The sequence below is a fragment of the Pelodiscus sinensis genome, chromosome 2, assembly GCF_052426305.1.
Source record: "Pelodiscus sinensis isolate ZL-2025 chromosome 2, ASM5242630v1, whole genome shotgun sequence".
Lineage (NCBI taxonomy): Eukaryota > Metazoa > Chordata > Testudines > Trionychidae > Pelodiscus > Pelodiscus sinensis.
Window position 1 is genome coordinate 182,435,218 of NC_143053.1, and position 17,489 is coordinate 182,452,706.

A 17,489-nucleotide genomic window follows, 5' to 3' on the forward strand; every position below is an offset into this window, starting at 1 on the left:
TAGGTCGGGGGGAGGAGGTGCGGTTACGCTGCTAGCGTACTTGGGCTGGCTGGGTGGACGATGGCAGCTGAGCCTGGCACCACGGCGGTGAGGGCGCAGCACAGGTTTGACCAGGCGGCCCTGGAGCAATACCTGTCCCGCCATTTGCCCGGCTTTCCTCTGCAGCCCCCTGAAGCGCTGACAGCCAGGCAGTACAGGTAACCCTGCGGGGGCCCCCAAGCGCGCCCGGGCTGTGGCTGCCTCTTCCCATTGCCCTCCCAGGACAAAACGCTCCCGTCACACCTGCATCAGCCAGCCAGGACGCCAAGCGGCGGGTGCTGCCTTGTTTCACCCACGACAGTGTCCGAGAAAGCCCAGGGAGCATTGCTTGCCCAGCGAGGAAAATCAGCCCCAAAACTTGTGCTGGAATCGGAGCTGCGCGCTGCCTGTCCCTAGATTGTGGCTTCTTGTGGCACAAATCTCTGTGGCCAAGTCCACACTGGTACTTTACAGCGCTGTAACTTTCTGGCTCAGGGATGTGAACACCCCCTTCTCCCTCTCAGTGCATCAAGTTACAGCGCTGTAAAGTGCCATTGAAGCTCATCTGAGGTGGGTTTTGCCCAGGAAAGCTCATGATACCACACATATATATTTTTGTTAGTCTCTAGGGTACGTCTAGACTACCGCGTTTTGTCAACTGAAGTTTTGTCGACAGATACTGTCGACAAAACTTCCGTCGACAAAGAGCGTCCAGACACATTGAGTTCTGTCGACAAAGCAAGCTGCTTTGTCGACAGAACTCCGTAGTCTGGACGCAATGTTACAGGCAATAACACCTTCCTTCTGTCGACAGAGTTCTGTCGACAGAAGGTGTTATGCCTCGTAAAATGAGGTATACCAGAGTCGACAAAACTGCTGAGTTCTGTCGACGTTATGTCGACAGAACTCAGCAGTAGTGTAGACGCTGGTATAGTTTTGTCGACAAAAGTCCACTTTTGTCGACAAAACTAGGTAGTCTAGACACACCCTTAGGTGCTGCAGGACTACTCGTCTGTAACATGCCAATGTGAATCATAAGCTACTCCTCATGCAAAAGTGTTTTACATGGAATGCCCTCTCCCAGTGCTCCTGCCATGGCTACATTTCCAGTATAAAGCACGTCTGTGGCTGTGTTTTAAATGGTTAAGTATGGACAAAGCCTGAATCTCAGTGGTTTTAAGTGTAAGAATGTGAGGTCCACTGCTACAACGTAAAACTCACTGTCATTTAAGTTTGTGCTTCTCATTCCTACCCACAGCCAATAGTCACTCAGTTTTTTTTCAGTCCACGTGCACAATAAATTTTATGTGCACCTGGCATGAAAGTAACTTAACATTTCTTACAGATATTATCCTCTCACAACTGCTCCCCCCTTGAAGGGAGGCCTTAGGGTGTGTGGGGATGCTGGCAATACAATAGTACCTGCAAGAAATTTAAGTGTAGGTTGAAGAATGGGGGAGGGGAGAAGCTCAGGGCAGAGGATTCGGGTGTATGGGTGCAGAAGTTAGAGCAGAGGGCAGGGAAATGGGCTGCAGGAGTCAGGGTTGGGATGTATGAGGGACTCAGGGCAAAGGGGTATGAAGAGAGGCTCAGAACAGGAGGCTGCAGGTGGCTCAGAGCAGGGGAGATGTGAGGTGCAGGGGGTGGGTGGGTGGAGTCAGGGCAGGGGGCTGGGAGGTGTAAAGCAGGGGAGTGTGGGGGGGGGGCAAAGGTGCCAGTTCAGGGGGTGAGGAGGCTGTAGCTGCCTTTACCTGGTCATTGTGTGGTTTTTTTCTCCTGTTTGCTGTGGCTAGGGAGTAAGGGTAAAGTGCTCCAGAGCCTCTTCTGGGTGACCCACCCAAGTGCACAGCTTACAGGGAATGTTTCCCGCAACCTCTGAGAGTAAGTCAACTTTTCTGGATATTTGCCTAATTTCACAACAGGCTATATAAAAAGAACTAGCAAACCCAGTGCAAGCTAAAATTTCATAGACAAATGAGAAAGCAAGCAATTGTTCAGTAATAGTGTGCTATGATGTTTCTTTATTTGTATATCAGATTTTATAAGTGAGGTGAAACTTGAGGTACACAAGACAAATTGGACTCAGCAGTTTGGGAAGGTTGAGAACCACTGGTTTAGGTAGCTCTAAGAAAGACTTTGGGAGTTGTGAATGTTGTTTGTAATAGGCTCATCCTTCAAAATATGGATCAATCCTAGAAATACTGGAAATGGTAATTGCCTGTGAGGTAGGCAAAGCTCCTCATAGACTCATAGACTTTAAGGTCAGAAGGGACCATTATGATCATCTAGTCTGACCCCCTGCACAGTGCAGGCCACAGAATCTCGCCCACCCCTCTTAGAATAATCCTCTCACCTATGTCTCAGATATTGAAGCCTTCAAATACTTTGAAGGCCCCAACATGCAGAGAGTCCTTCAGCTGTGATCTGTGCCCAATGCTACAGAGGAAGGCGAAAAACCTCCAGGGCCTCTGCCAATCTACCCTGGAGGAAAATTCCTTCCTGACCCCAAATATGGCGATCAGCTAAACCCTGAGCATGTGGGCAAGACTCACCAGCCAGACACCCAGAAAGTTCCCTATAATGAATGGTCAATTAGTTACCAAGATCATGTTATTTCATCCAACCATCCCCTTATCATAGAATCATAGAACTGGAAGAGACCTCAGAAGGTCGTCAAGTCCAGCCCTCCGCTCTAGGCAGGACCAATCCCATCTAAATCAACCCGGCCAGGGCTTTGTCAAGCCGAGACTTAAACACCTCTAGGGATGGAGACTCCACTACTTCCCTAGGTAACCCATTCCAATGCTTCACTACCCTCCTAGTAAAATAGTTTTTCCTAATATCCAATCTGGACCTCTCCCACCACAACTTGAGACCATTGCTCCTTGTTCTGCCATCTGTCACTACTGAGAACAGCCTCTCTCCATCCTCTTTGGAACCTCCCTTCAGGAAGTTGAAGGCTGCTATCAAGTCCCCCCTCACTCTTCGCTTCTGCAGACTAAACAGACCCAAGTCCCTCAGCCTCTCCTCGTAGGTCATATGCTCCAGACCCCTAATCATTTTGGTTGCCCTCCGCTGGACCCTCTCCAATGCGTCCGCATCCTTTTTGTAGTGGGGGGCCCAGAACTGGACACACTACTCCAGATGTGGCCTCACCAAAGCCGAATAAAGGGGAATAATGACATCTCTGGATCTGCTGGCAATGCTCCTCTTAATGCATCCTAATATGCCATTAGCCTTCTTGGCTACAAGGGCACACTGTTGACTCATATCTAGCTTCTCATCCACTGTAACCCCCAGGTCCTTTTCTGCAGAACTACTACTTAACTGGTTGGTCCCCAGCCTGTAACTATGCTTGGGATTCTTCCGTCCCAAGTGCAGGACTCTACACTTGTCTTTGTTGAATCTCATGAGATTTCTAGTGGCCCAATCCTCCAATTTGTCTAAGTCACTCTGGACCCTATCTCTGCCCTTAAGCGTATCTACCTCTCCCCCTAGCTTAGTGTCATCTGCAAACTTGCTGAGGGTGCAATCTATCCCCTCATCCAGGTCATTAATAAAGATATTGAACAAAACCGGTCCTAGAACCGAACCTTGGGGCACTCCACTAGAAACTGACCGCCATCCTGACATCGAGCCATTGATCACTACCCGCTGGGCCCGGCCTTCTAGCCATCTTTCTATCCATCTTACCGTCCATTTATCCAATCCGCATTCCCTTAACTTGCTGGCAAGAATATTGTGGGAGACCTATCAAAAGCCTTGCTAAAGTCAAGGTATATAACATCCACTGACTTTCCCATGTCCACTGAGCCAGTTACCTCATCATAGAAGCTAATCAGATTGGTCAAGCACGACTTGCCCTTTGTGAATCCATGCTGACTATTCCTGATCACTTTCCTCTCATCCAAGTGTCTCAAAATGGATTCCTTTAGGATCCCTTCCATGATTTTTCCAGGAACCGAGGTAAGACTGACCGGCCTATAGTTCCCTGGATCCTTCTTCCCTTTTTTGAAGATGGGCACTACATTTGCCTTTTTCCAATCCTAGGTTTTGGTATCTTACTTGTTTTTAATGCACCCATTACCCTAATGTCTGTGGCAACATCTGTAATCTGCCTGTCAAAGTGCATCAGTTAAATACATTTACATATATTGAACAAAGCCAGAAGTATATGCCGTACTGCACTGAGTTCATTGCGCAATTAAAGAGGGACACCAAGGAAAATCATGACTGCATGTTATCATCACTGAGAAACAAAATATCCTGAGTGTGAAAGTTCACCAGTTACAAAACATGTTACTGTGTTCAAAGTTTATTTACTGAACAGCAGCAGCCTACCCTACTGGGCACAAGTTCAATGTGGATATAAACAGGATTTGATTGAAGAAAAAACTCTTTGAAGAACTCTTTTATGATTGACTTTATAGCTGTATGTTAGAAATAAGCAACAGTGCCTAGGCCTTTTAACAATTCTTTAGTGATTAGAGCCTTTAGTATTTTCTCGTATTCTATTGACTGAAGAAAGGCACCAGAGAAATTAGCCCATGTGTGATCTGAAACAGTGGTTCTCAGCAGAGGTACGTGTGCATGTTCTCAATTTGGAAGTAACCCTGCTTGTGGTAACTGAGGCTGGTGAAGCCCCAAGACTCAGGAACTGGATCCAGTCAAGCTGGGAGCCACATTCAGCCCCCAGGCCTTCGGGTCCTCTGTTGTGCGAAGACAGACACACTGAGTAAGACCTGCATGCTCAAAGGCTGTTTGTGAGTGATCCATGTTGGACACTACCTCAGCAAAGCATTGTGAGACACCCAAGGTTATAGGTCATGGGTGACACAACTCCTCACTAGTACTGCATTGCATCCCAGAATTTAATAGTTACACTGGATGTAATAAAGAGGGTAGGAACAGACTAGGCAGAAGGTTACAGGAAGGAAAAAGAAGAAGGGTAACCTAGAGATGTAAGCGACAAGTCGACTATCCGATAAATATAAGGTTATTGGATAGTCGACTAGTGATGCCACTAGTCGCTTCCTCCCATTTGCTTCCTCCATGGGTATCTCTGCATTGGATTCCTCCTTCAAGAGAGGAATGCAAATGCAAACAAGTGAAATTGCAAATGAAGCGCGGATGTGAATTTCCTGTGCTTCATTTGCATAATCGCGGACGACTGCTTTTGCGAAATAGCATATTTCGAGAAAACAAATGCAGTCCACTCTGGGTTATTTCGAGAAAAAAAACCTTCCTTCGAAATAACCATTACTCCTTAAAAAATGAGGTTTAAGGGTTATTTCGAAGGAAGGTTATTTCGAAGGAAGGGTTTTTTCGTGAAATAACCCCACGTGGACCGAGTTTGTTTTCTCAAAATACGCTATTTCAGAAAAGTGGACATCCGCGATTATGCAAATGAAGCGTGGGAAATTCAAATCCATGCTTAATTTGCCATTTCACTTGCCTGCATTTGCATTCTTCTCTCGAAGGAAGAATGCAATGTACACATACCCTATCAAAGGAGGCAGCAAGTGGTGGTGGGGGGGGGGGGAGCAGGAGCTGGCTTAAAAGCCAGTTTCCTGCCAGCACGAGCTCAGTTGGGAGCAGGGGCAGTACAGGCACAGGGCGAAATGGCGTGAGCAGGAACTGAAGCAGTCTCTGCTCACCCCACTTCTGCTTTTGAAATGTACAAGATTCTGCTTTTGAAATGTACAAGAGTCCTGCTACAAAAGCATCTTGTACCTTTCAGATGCTGAGGCGCTTGCTGCAGGGAGCACTGGGCCAGCGGGAGTCCCTGAAGGCCTCCTAATCCCTGCGGGGCTTCTGCTTTTGAAATGTACAAGAGTCCTACTGGGGCTCTTGTACATTTCAAAGGCTGAGGCACTGCAGGAAGTGTGGGGCCAGTACCCCGCTGGCCCTATGCTCCCTGTGGAGCTTTCACTTTTGAATTGTAGCAAGAGTCTGGCAGGACTCTTGTTAGAGTTCAGAGGCGGAGATGCCCTTCTAGACTAATTGAATAGTCGATGGAAATCCAATCGACTATTCAATTAGTTAATTAATCTAAACTTAACATCTCTAGGGTAACCAGGGTGATTGCATGGTTGTTTGGCACGCATAGTATGGAGGAACAAATATATCTATTTTAAACAAAATAGATGGGGTTTCAATCATCTAATATCTTGTAGGTGCTGGTGCAGAGTGAATCTTAAGGGGGGACTTGAACGAGAAGGAAATAATGGCTTTATGGATCAACCCAGGGCATTGAAGATGAGGATTAAAAATTGGAACTTGATGCAGAAAGAGGAGTCTCTGACAAGATTTAAAGGGGTAGTTTTACACAGAGAAAGCTCCTAAAGATGTCCGTCCCTTTTATCAATGAAAGAGAGAGATGGACTGTGGTTGCTCCTCACCTCTAGGCTTGATAATAAATGAAAGTGATTTTATTAAGTATAAGAAGTGGGATTTAAGTGATTACAAGTGAGAACAGATCAAAGGAAGTTACTAAATTAAAATAAACAAAAGAAGCCAGCTAGTTCTAATCCACTAAGAAACTAAGGGAGGATGGTGAAGGCGAGGGGGGGATATAGGAAAGGAGGTGGAGGGAGGGCAGTGTGGGGGTGGGGAGGGGTTAGGGAAGGATGGGAGTGTAAGACTGGAGAAAGGAGGTGGGGGTAGGATAGGCAGTGTGACGTGGAGAGGTGGAGGGGTTAAGGAGGATGGTGAGTGCAGAAATGGAGGCAGAGGGATCAAATTGAAGTACAGGTTGTGGGGGAGGAAAGCTGGGGCTTGCCTGGCCTGGGTGCTGCCCTATGGCTGGGACGAAGGAGGGAGAGCTGGAGTTGGCCTGGCCTTGGCCCAGTGGCAAAGGAAGGGAGAGGCCAGGGCTGCCACATGGCCCGGTGCTCCCCAGCAGCCAGGGGGATAGCCAGGGCTGCCTACCCCCAGAGACAGGGGGTTGGCAAAGTGGTGAGCAAGGGGCACCACCCCCTATTCATTCCTTAAATAGACTTTTCCTCAGAGTGGGAACCCTTTGTTCAGTCTCCTCATCCCCACTGAAAAATACTCGATTCAAGGATCCCAGTACCAGGTGGCGTGGCCGTCTGCCTTTCACAGTTTGGAATTACAGGAAAAATAAAATCATTCACAAGTTGTTAAAGTAAGAATGTAAGATGGACTTTTGGTCTGCCCATAGTGGGACAGACCAAAAATCCATCTAGCCCAGTATCGTATCTTCTGACAGTGGCCAATGCCAGGTGTCACTAGAGGGAATGAACAGAACAAGTAATCATCAAATGATCCCTCCACTGTTACCCAGAATTAAAACCAGAATTCACACTTCATATTTCTAACTTCACATACAGGAATAAATAGGGTATACAGATTCTGTAGATTGTAACTTTAAAAAAATTATATATTAAATGACTTGTTTTACATAAAGCATCTTGGAGTTATGCATATTCATATTAATGAGCCAATTTTCATAAAGCACGGGGGGACATGACACCTTTCCTCCAAGAATCTGTGTGCTTTGAAAATGTTACCCACAAAAACGTTGTGGAGATCAGGTATTACCTCCTTTTTACAGAAGAGCAAACAGAGGCTCAGAGTAATTGTGACTTTTTCAGAGTCAAATAGGAAACATGCGGCAGAACTGGGAATACAATGGAATCCATGACTATTGACTTCCTGGACTGTCATTGCTGATTTATATGTTTAAAAGAACACCCTTGAGACTAATTCCCTCATTGTAACTGGTCATCCTCTTCAGCCCAAACAGTGATGTGCACATTTCCAATTTGGAGTTCCTGTTATTCTTTCTGTTAAATGTTTGCAACTTTGTTTCTTAGTAATTCATTCTTGTTCTTCTGTAGCTCAGGCCAGTCCAATCCAACTTTTTACTTGCAGAAGGGTGTGAGGAAATATGTTCTTAGGAAGAAACCTCATGGCCCTCTTCTGCCTGGAGCTCACAAGGTGAGTAACATATTCCGTGGGAAACCATAAATGTAACATGCAGAACAAATGTGTTAATTTAAGAGAAGAGCCAAATGGTTTACAACTACTTTCATTTTAAAATAGAATAATCAAATCATAAGTAAGGCTCAGATTTTATCACAGATATTTTTTGTGAAAGACATGGACAGGCCCTGGGAAATGAACAAAAATTCACAGAAGCCCATGACCTGTCCCTAATTTGTACTAAAAATATCCCTGACAAAATAGGGAAGGAGGAGAGTCCAGCATCCACAGTGACCGGGAGCTCTGGAGCTTCCCCACTGCCTGTCCGAGTTTGCCACAGCTAGACAGCTGTGGGGAGGCTCTGCGGGCCCCCTGCTGTCTAGGGGCTAGGATCTCCATCGCCTAATTTTAACTGTAATTATAATGCTAATACAGCATGTGATCAATTTTTACAAATACAGAAACTTGAGGAGACAGCCACCTGCTTAGCTGTAAACCCCAGTTACAGGCTCTTGCTCATGGCAAAGTAGTCTACTGAACTGATTCTAATTCTGAAAAGGGATATAATAGTGTAAACAGTTAACTAATGAGCCTGTGCTCATCAGTTAACTTTCATGGTTACATGCACCTCCCCCCATCCCCTGTGTGTACCAGCTCTCACAGAACCTCGGCTCCCACCCTATCCCACACTGCTACCTATCAAAAGCAGCAGCGTGGGGTGGGAAGGTAGGGGGACAGGCAGCAGCTGGTACACACGCGGAGTTGCCTCCCTCCTTCCTCCATGCTGCTTCCTCTGTATCAGAGGCAGCAGCGCATGGGTACAGGGGGCAGGAAGAAGCTGGTGCTTGCAGGGAGCTGGCTTTTATGCCAGCTCCCCACATGCGCTGGTTCCCAGGGAATTACCTCCTCCTGTGTGTAAATGTGTAACTGCTGAATTTTTCAGTTACATGTTTACCTGAATACACACATTTTAACACCCCTAATTCTGAAACAATTTGTTTCTCTCAGCCCTTGAAGCAATAGTTAAACCCTTCCCAAAGTTCCTGTGTGCTTAGTGACTATACTGATCATTCCCCCTCTGGTTTAATTACCAAATCTTTGATACAACAGCAGTCCACAGTTCTTACTTTCTCCTGTAGAGTAGCATGGTGTTGCTGCCATCCTCCACTGTTCAGGGCAATACTTTGTCTTAAATTAAAACATTTGTGCCTCACATTTTTATGTTTTTAGCACTTGTACATCTCCCATCTCCATACCTCCTCTCAGTGTTTCTTAAAACATACGTATAAGCCTCTTTGCAACTGTGACATGACCCCATTGCCAACAAGGAACTGGGGAACTGTCTGTTGCTTTAACTGGGTGAAGGAGTGTCTTTCTCTTAGCAACTTTAACACAGAGCTACTTTAGATCTTGTTATAAATCTGATTCAAGATAAAGAAAATTAAAGATTATGCAGGCCTAGTTCTCAAGTGAGCTATTTCCTTCACGTAACTATGGGATAAAAATATAAGTGGTTGTTGAATATTTAGCTAAATGTTAGAAAATGTAATTAATTACTCAAATGCACAAACCAGTGCCAATGGTCTGTCCTACATACATAATCCAGTGCTTGGTGTTTAGAAAAATGCTATTTTTCTGTTCACAATATAAAAATAAATTTAATTGTTGGAAGCATTTGAACATTATTCTGTACCTACCATACTGCATCTTTCTTAGATTGATAGAGAATATAAGGTTCAGAGAGCCTTATTTTCAGCTGGATTTCCAGTCCCTGAGCCTCTACTGTATTGCAGTGATGTTTCTGTGATTGGCACTGAATTTTATGTGATGAAACACGTACAGGTAAGCCAATATATGTTGTAGGGTTTTTTTCATTTTGGTTTCATTTCCTTTGCAAGCTGCTTTAAAACATCTAAAGTTTTATATGTTGAAATAAGTATTTTGATGAAATTTTTCAATCTTAGGTGCCTAGGATAGAGAGCCCCTATGCTCCTTTTTAGGTATCCAAAAAGAAATGTCTTGTTTTGTTTTTTGTTTTTGTTTTGTTTTCCGGAAGTGCTGATCACCAATAGCTCTCAGTGACTTCCGTTTTTTCAGGGCTTATTTCCCTCTAACAGGGGGGTCATGTGTTTAGCTCACTATTCAACCTGATCTTCTCAGGTAGGTTGTCAGGAAGACATTTTGAAATCAATCAGTATCACTGGCGTGAAACCCCTTAATTTATTAGCGGGAGCTGTTTTGGATTTAAGATTAGTTGACTATACTCCATCCCAGGCCATCAAAGGTTCTGGGTCCATGATGGTTTTTTTAAAAGAAATAATCAATGCGTTAGTCAGTTTTCAAGCAAAAGCTAACTGAGTTGCAGCTCAGGCACCAATTATAGTCATATAAAACAGGTCTACATGGGTCAGAGAAGTGCCTCTTATTTATTCTGTAGACTCCTACAATTCATAATACTAATGTCTGGGATGAAAACCCCCAGACCCTGTATGTTTTCAGTGTTCTATATTTTATGAACTCATTTTTAAAAAGCAAAAGCATAAACTACCCATAAACATATCAGATTACAAGAAACTGGGTTCATATGAAAGCATCCAGTTTTGTGTTTGATTTAGGAGACTGGTGAGTTGGGTGGGTGGTTGCTTTGTTTGTTTGTTAACCATGTTCTAGTACTGTTTCCTATTAGGTTAACTTTGGAAAAACTGCTAGGAGAAAGCTCATCTTGACATATATAGTTTTGAAATCACAATAATATCTTTGCTATGCTACGTTTATAATGCTAGAATTTTATCTGTTTTGTATCAAGCAAGTTGTTTCTTTGTAATAAATTGGGTTTCCTTGGCACTTGTTTTTTTCCAAAGATATAAGTTTACACTTGACAAAATTGGTTAGCTGAGGTTTGTTGTTTTTTTTTTTCTGTATATAGTCCAAGATTTTAGAAAGCTACAATAGAACTTGATGAAATGTGTATTGACTAAACAGTATTATATAATGCTACCATAAATTCTACTCTTTCACAATTAATTGGCAAAATCTAACCTACTCTGTATTAGCGGTGTATATTTATGTAAACTGTAAATTAGCTGGAAGTGAGTGAATGCAGTCAAAATTTGCCTCTTTCCTTTTTTCCTATATCAAAGGGAAATGACGATGCCCCCTCTTGCCCCTCTAAAAAAAGGAAGTAGATTAGTTTTATAAGTTTTTTTCACATTTCAAAAGCTATTAAAAGTAGAGTAGTTATTTTGTTTTTCAGTGTATACACTGAATTATTTTGAGTTAGAATATTTGAGATGGACCCAAAAAACACAATCTAGATTCCACACACCTCAGAGTTTGTTTGTTTGTTGTGGTGTTGTTGTTGTGGGTTTGTTTGTTTGTTTTGAGGGGGGAGGGCTGTTCCTGAGTTCTAGTTCAGGATCTACAAGATACATATTTTAAATCCGTTGCTTGGGGAAATCCTGTGAGTGGGTTGTTTTTTTGGATTTCAAAGAGCTAGAGTGCCTTGATCTTCCTGGGCAAGAAACAAGTGGACAAGGAAGAGCTCACTAACTCAGTGACTGTTAGTACATCATAGCATCCTGTGCTGTAATGCTGTGTGACCTTTCCTTCCCCTCTTCTTTCCATCTTACCAAATATCTGTTTTCTGATGTCTTTAGGGTCGCATATTCCGAGACCTCACACTACCTGAAGCCAGTCCAGCAGAGCGATCTGCTTTGTATGTTGCTATGATAGAAACCCTGGCCCAGTTGCACTCCTTTGGTTTGCATTCATTGGGTCTCCAAGGATATGGCAGAGGACCGGGATACTGTAGGAGACAGGTAATGGTCTCAAAAACCACATACTGAAACCTTTGAAGGTTTCATTTGTATTCATTTGGCTACAATGCTTTATATTAAAGTCTCTAGAAATAACAGACCATCCTTAAACTACTCAAGATTTTGGTTTTACCTAATATCTTATAAAGTGTTTACAAGACATTAATAAAATTTATGGTCCTTTTATCAGACTGGAATATCCATCTGTGTCACACCTCCAGATTTGGAATGACATGTCCGGTGGGATTGATATTTGAAATACAAAACAAGTATATCTTTTGGTTAGGGATGTAAGAGACTAATCGACTAGTCAGTTATCCAATAGGAAAAAGCTTATTGGATAGTTGACATACTAGTTGCTTCTGGGTACTGGCGGGAGCCATCTTAAAAGCCCTCTTGAAATGCAGCATGGAGCCTGAGGCCAGCAGGGGACCTCTATCATATCCCCCCTTAGTCTCCTCTTTTCCAAGCTAAAAAGTCCCAGTCTCTTTAATCTCTCCTCATATGGGACCCATTCCAAACCCCTAATCATTTTAGTTGCCCTTCTCTTAACCCTTTCTAATGCCAGTATATCTTTTCTAATGCTGCTAAGCTTAAGCATGATTTTTAAGCTTTATCTACTTACTAAAAGATTTACTCAGCATTGCTCAGGTCCTTCAGGGCAGGAGACGTGGGGGGCTCAGGGCAGTGAGTTAGGAGGCATGGGGAGTTTGGGAGAGGGGGTGCGGGATGCAGGAGTCAGAGCAGGGAGTAGGAGGCTCAGGGTAGTGGTTGGGGTGGCTGCCGGCTGCTGAGTAGGGGCCGTGCTGCCTGGCCACCATCTGCTGCCTAGCTCTCCAGAGCTGTTGGGGTGATGGGGAACTCTTCCTCAGGACAGTGGGGGCTGCACTGGCTGGCTGATGGCTGCTCCGTGGCTCTCAATGGCTGTCAGGGAGGTGGGGGCGCACGTGTTTGCTGCCCTGCTGTGGCATAGTGGAGTAGAACTTTCCCTGCTCTCACCATCCTCCCTTTCTATTTGATGGGAAACAGTAACATCCCACACACCTCCCGTTGTTCTGGCACAACCAAATCCTGACCTTGCTTTAAATAAAAGGAAGCTGCAAACTGAATTTGGTGGTCCTTGCTCTTACTGTTTAGGAAGAATTCTTGAACAGACCGACTTATGGACGGACAGACAGACAAACTCTATCAAATATATAGCCAATGCAGTAAAATTGTGTAACAGCACTAACACTTTGTTATGCAGAGAGCCGATCAACCTTTGCTAGGCATAGGCTTATATAGGGTGTATCAGTACAGTCATACGTTACTAAGTTTTATTGCCATCGTTGTTCCATTTATTCTCCTCCGTGAACTAGAGACCCACTCACTACATACTGACCTTCTGTGGTTCAGAAAATCTCTGGTGAGGTCCCGAGGGTGCTAGATTAGAGAGCTTCAACCTGTAGAAGCATGTGAGTGTGTCCCTGCACCTGTGCATTGTTAACATAGTGTCTGGAGCACAATGTATTAAATTAAGTGTCTTTATCAGCCTGGAGTTTCAAGAAGAGACAGAGAAATAAACAAATTGCAATAAGTGTTTTGGTGAATAGAAAAATCTCAGCATTAGCCTTCGTCTCTCTTACTGGTGGAAAAATTGAATGTTCCTCATGTTTCATAGCCATCTTGGCTACAAAATCATAGTCATAATCATAAAAAGATGAGTAAAACCATTATAGGAAAGGGATGGTATCTGGTGACAAATATTCTTTCAACGCCTTTGTATTACAAGTAATTACAAAGGCTCCCTCAGCTGTATAATGTTCTGCTTTAAAATGCCCGATGTTTCATTTCCCAGTTGTTTTATGGTGGTTTTTTTTAAATATATTTTCAGGTTACAACTTGGAAAAAACAGTACGATGCCTCTGCTCACATGGACATTCCTGCTATGAACCAGCTGGCTGAATGGTTAATGAACAACTTGCCAGCTGGTGATAATGAAGAAAATCTGATTCATGGAGATTTTCGAATAGATAACCTAATTTTTCATCCAAGAGAGGTATCCAAAATGAATACATACATATTAATCGTACTACTTAGTTCTTACCGTATTGTATGTTTACTTTCCTACCTACATAATAGACATTAATGGGTGTTGCAGAGCTCAATTTTCTTGAGGTAAATTGCTTAAAAGAAATTCACTATGCATATTGCCCCATACACATACCTAACTCCGATTCGTAAGATCGTCTTTTCTCTCTTCCCAGCTTCACATCCCTTAGTGCAAATAATCCTGCCCCATTATTGTTCTTGGAGTACACAGCTTAAAAAGGGAATAATACATTATATTTTCCAAAAGCCTAACAAAGACTTCAGTGTTGAACTAATCAATGACACTTCAGCACATACTTAAATGCCTGATCTAAAGTTCACTGAAGTCAATGGAAACGCTTCCATTAACTTCAGGTGGTTTGGGATCACGTCCTATTATATTACTATCGTAGGGCCTGGTAGCCTTCCTCCTAGATTACTGCTAGGCTCTGTACAAACACAGAGTAAAAATGTTTAAATGTCTGATATGCAATCTCAGTAAAAGCAAGGGAGGAAAAAAACCTCTGAAAGAAAGGAATGTACATAAAACAAAGCTGGTGTTGTGTAATTCCTGGAAATGCATAAGTCATTGTCCTTTGAGAAAGAAGATTGTTCTCTGGTCTTTTCATCCAACCATACTCTTCATGGCAATGATGTGTAAGGAATCATTGGCTGGTTTAATGATCCCTTCCCACATACAGTACGTCACTTTAAATGTTGGTGAAAGGTAATCCTAGACCACATGATCAACAGAATTATGCAATGATGGCAGAACTCCGTAAAGGATCTGGGTTTTATATGTAATTTGATCAGTAAATGACATTTGAGGGGTACTCTGTTTTAAAATCATATTCTCTGGATCATACCAGCCAAATATAATCTTTCTGAGCAAGTTCAGTAACCCCTTGTAGTCTAGTCGTTCAGGCATGCCAAAGGACTCATATTTCAAAGAGTCCCCCCCCCCCCCCCCCCAATCGCATATAGCAAGGGATAGTGTCTGTCTCTATATTGTAATGGACTAAATCTTGAATTTACTCTTGTGCACTGTGATGTTACAAAGAGGGATCTGTGGTTTGAACACAAGAGCAGAAATTTGAGTTCTAATCCTGCCTCTTCCACTGACACCTCTAAATAGCTGGAAGCAAGTCATGTGCTGTTTCCTCATCTGTGAAATAGGGTTACAATCTCCTTTATCCACATCCTCCCAGGGCTTTCATGAGACAGGTTAGACCTGTGGTCACCAGCCAGTAGATCGGGATCTACTGGTCGATCTTGGAGCCTGTGACAGGTGATCCTGACTGGTTTGACCAAGAGGCTACCAAGCGCAGCACCTCCTGCCCTTTGCTTTGGAACTGCCCCCCCTCCACTCCGCCCCGGGAGCATCCTACTTGCGGCACAGAGCAGGGAAGGGAGAGGAGGGGTGCTGATGTCAGGGTGCCCCCTCTCCCACCCCATATTCTATCTCCACAGAACAAAGGTGGGGGGCACAACAGGGCTTGGGATGGGGGGAGTATGCTGGCTGCTACTGGTGCAGGGCCAGGGCAGGGGTGAGCCTGCTTTAGTTTCACTGCATCACCACTCAGGAGCCACCTGAGTTAAGAAGAGTCCAGCTGGAATTAGTGCCGAACCCCTGTCCCAGTCATGAACCTCTTGCCCCAGCTCTGAGCCCCCTTAGTCCAAACTCCCTCTCAAAGCCTGCACCCTGAACTTTCTCCTGCACCCCAACTCCCTGCCCCAGGCTCACCTCAGAGCCCCTCTCACACTCTAAATCCCTTAGCCCAAGACCAGAGCCTTTGCCCCAACCCTCTGCCCCTGCTTGGTGAAAGAGACGAAAGATGGGGAAGGGTGGGAGGACGGAGTGAGCAGGGACAGGGCCTCAGAGAAGGGACAACACAGAAGAGGTGGAGCAAAAGTATTTGGGTTTGAGGTAGATCTTACATTGCATTTAAATTCAAAAAGTGATCTTGTGCTTAAAAAGGTTGGAGACCCCTTGGTTAGACAGTATTTATGAAGAGCTTTAAGCATGAAAAAAGTGATATAGATGCTAAGTATACAGTAAATAAAAAAATGATTTATATCAACACTACTTTTCCCCAGATCTCAAGACCTAATACCGTATTAAAGAACTTTGTTTTCTAAAAGGGAAGGCATGGGTGGATGTAGCTAATGTAACTTCCTGACCTTTTTCATTCATCTGAGATTTATTTATTTATTTATCTATTTATTTAGGCTCGTGTTATCGCAGTCCTGGACTGGGAACTTTCAACCACTGGGCATCCTTTAGCAGACTTAGCGTATACTGCTGCATTTTACTTCTGGCCTAACAAAATTAAACAATTAGGACAAGGGGGCATCTTGAATCTTAAAGATGCTATAGGTAATTGTAACTTTGTTGAAATTAGTTTTTTTTAATTGATTTTCTATTTAGTTTTTTTTTAAACAGCTGACAACTATTAAGCCTATCATACTAAACTTGTAAATAACTTTACTAACAACTAGTTTTTTAAAACATAATTAGTATTAGATAGGAAATGTGGGTTCAAATATACTTGCGTGGTTATTAATAAGGATATTTTGAATAGTATTTTTTCTTAAGGAGACACTTCCAAATAACATAACCCTAAAATTTAAGTTTCGTGTTAAGACAAGACAACAATATTTTTTTACTCACTTGTAAAGGTGGTGTTTGAATTCCAACCAAATATAAACACAATATCCACTTGTGTTTGGCTTCCAGATAAAACAGCATTATATTAGTGCGTGAAAATTAGTATGTAACGCTTACTAGTTTATTTCTGTTGTGTAGATTGAATAAGGTTTGTAAGACTAAACAAGCAGCACAAGTGGTGAAAAAAGAATTAAAATTTTATGAAACCAAGGAAGAGAGAAGTTTTGGACATGCTAAATATTCTGTAATGTTTTCCTAGGAATTCCATCACTTGAAGAATTGATTTCAGTTTACTGCCGCTGCAGGGGTATTAGCACAGCTATATCCAATTTGAATTTCTTTTTTGCGCTTTCATATTTTAAAATAGCTGGAATATGCCAGGTAACATTTTCGTTGATACCTAATATGTTCTTATAACTTTATTATGAATATTTGTGGTTTGGTAATATAGGGATGAAATGTGATAAAGATGAAATGCTTTTATATTTTTATTTATTCTTTTAAAAGCTGTAGCTTGTTAGGTGTCTATTAGTAGCTGTCTGGGCTATTGTTCCCTTTAGGAAACTATTGATCAGGTGATGGCTAACTTTGATAATCATGGATGCTTGATGATGGAGCGTGGGGAGGAATTTCAGGAAAAATCACATGCACTGTCACATACACTGTTCTTTAAACTGTGAGCATGATGATCCCCAGTGCCTATTGACATCAACATAACGGCACCCGTTGACTTCAGCCAGCAGTCGATCTGGCCCCCGTGAACTGTTGGGGTTTTTTTACTTGTGATATACATAGTTTTGAATATGTACAGTAAATACCTGTCATTTTGTGCTGCTGATTTTGATGGTTGTCCTTTGAACTTGGACAGTTAGTCTATAGCGGCATGAGTATTTTTAGCGTCTCAGTGTCACTACTAATTTGAAATGGATCAACGGCAATATTTATGTATTCAAGTAAAATTTAACAAACTT

General features: G+C 43.1%; 1 protein-coding gene across 1 annotated transcript in view; it reads left to right on the forward strand.

The window, feature by feature from the left end:
• Window positions 1-10: 10 nt before the first annotated feature.
• ACAD11 (acyl-CoA dehydrogenase family member 11) overlaps window positions 11-17,489 on the forward strand; it is a 78,101-nt gene continuing 60,622 nt past the window's right edge. Inside the window, exons 1-7 of the mRNA XM_006133149.5 lie at window positions 11-197; window positions 7,881-7,980; window positions 9,682-9,807; window positions 11,622-11,783; window positions 13,654-13,818; window positions 16,080-16,227; window positions 16,778-16,899. Of these exons, the coding sequence (XP_006133211.3) occupies window positions 61-197; window positions 7,881-7,980; window positions 9,682-9,807; window positions 11,622-11,783; window positions 13,654-13,818; window positions 16,080-16,227; window positions 16,778-16,899 (960 nt within the window). The 5' untranslated portion in view covers window positions 11-60. The remainder of the gene's footprint in view (window positions 198-7,880; window positions 7,981-9,681; window positions 9,808-11,621; window positions 11,784-13,653; window positions 13,819-16,079; window positions 16,228-16,777; window positions 16,900-17,489) is intronic.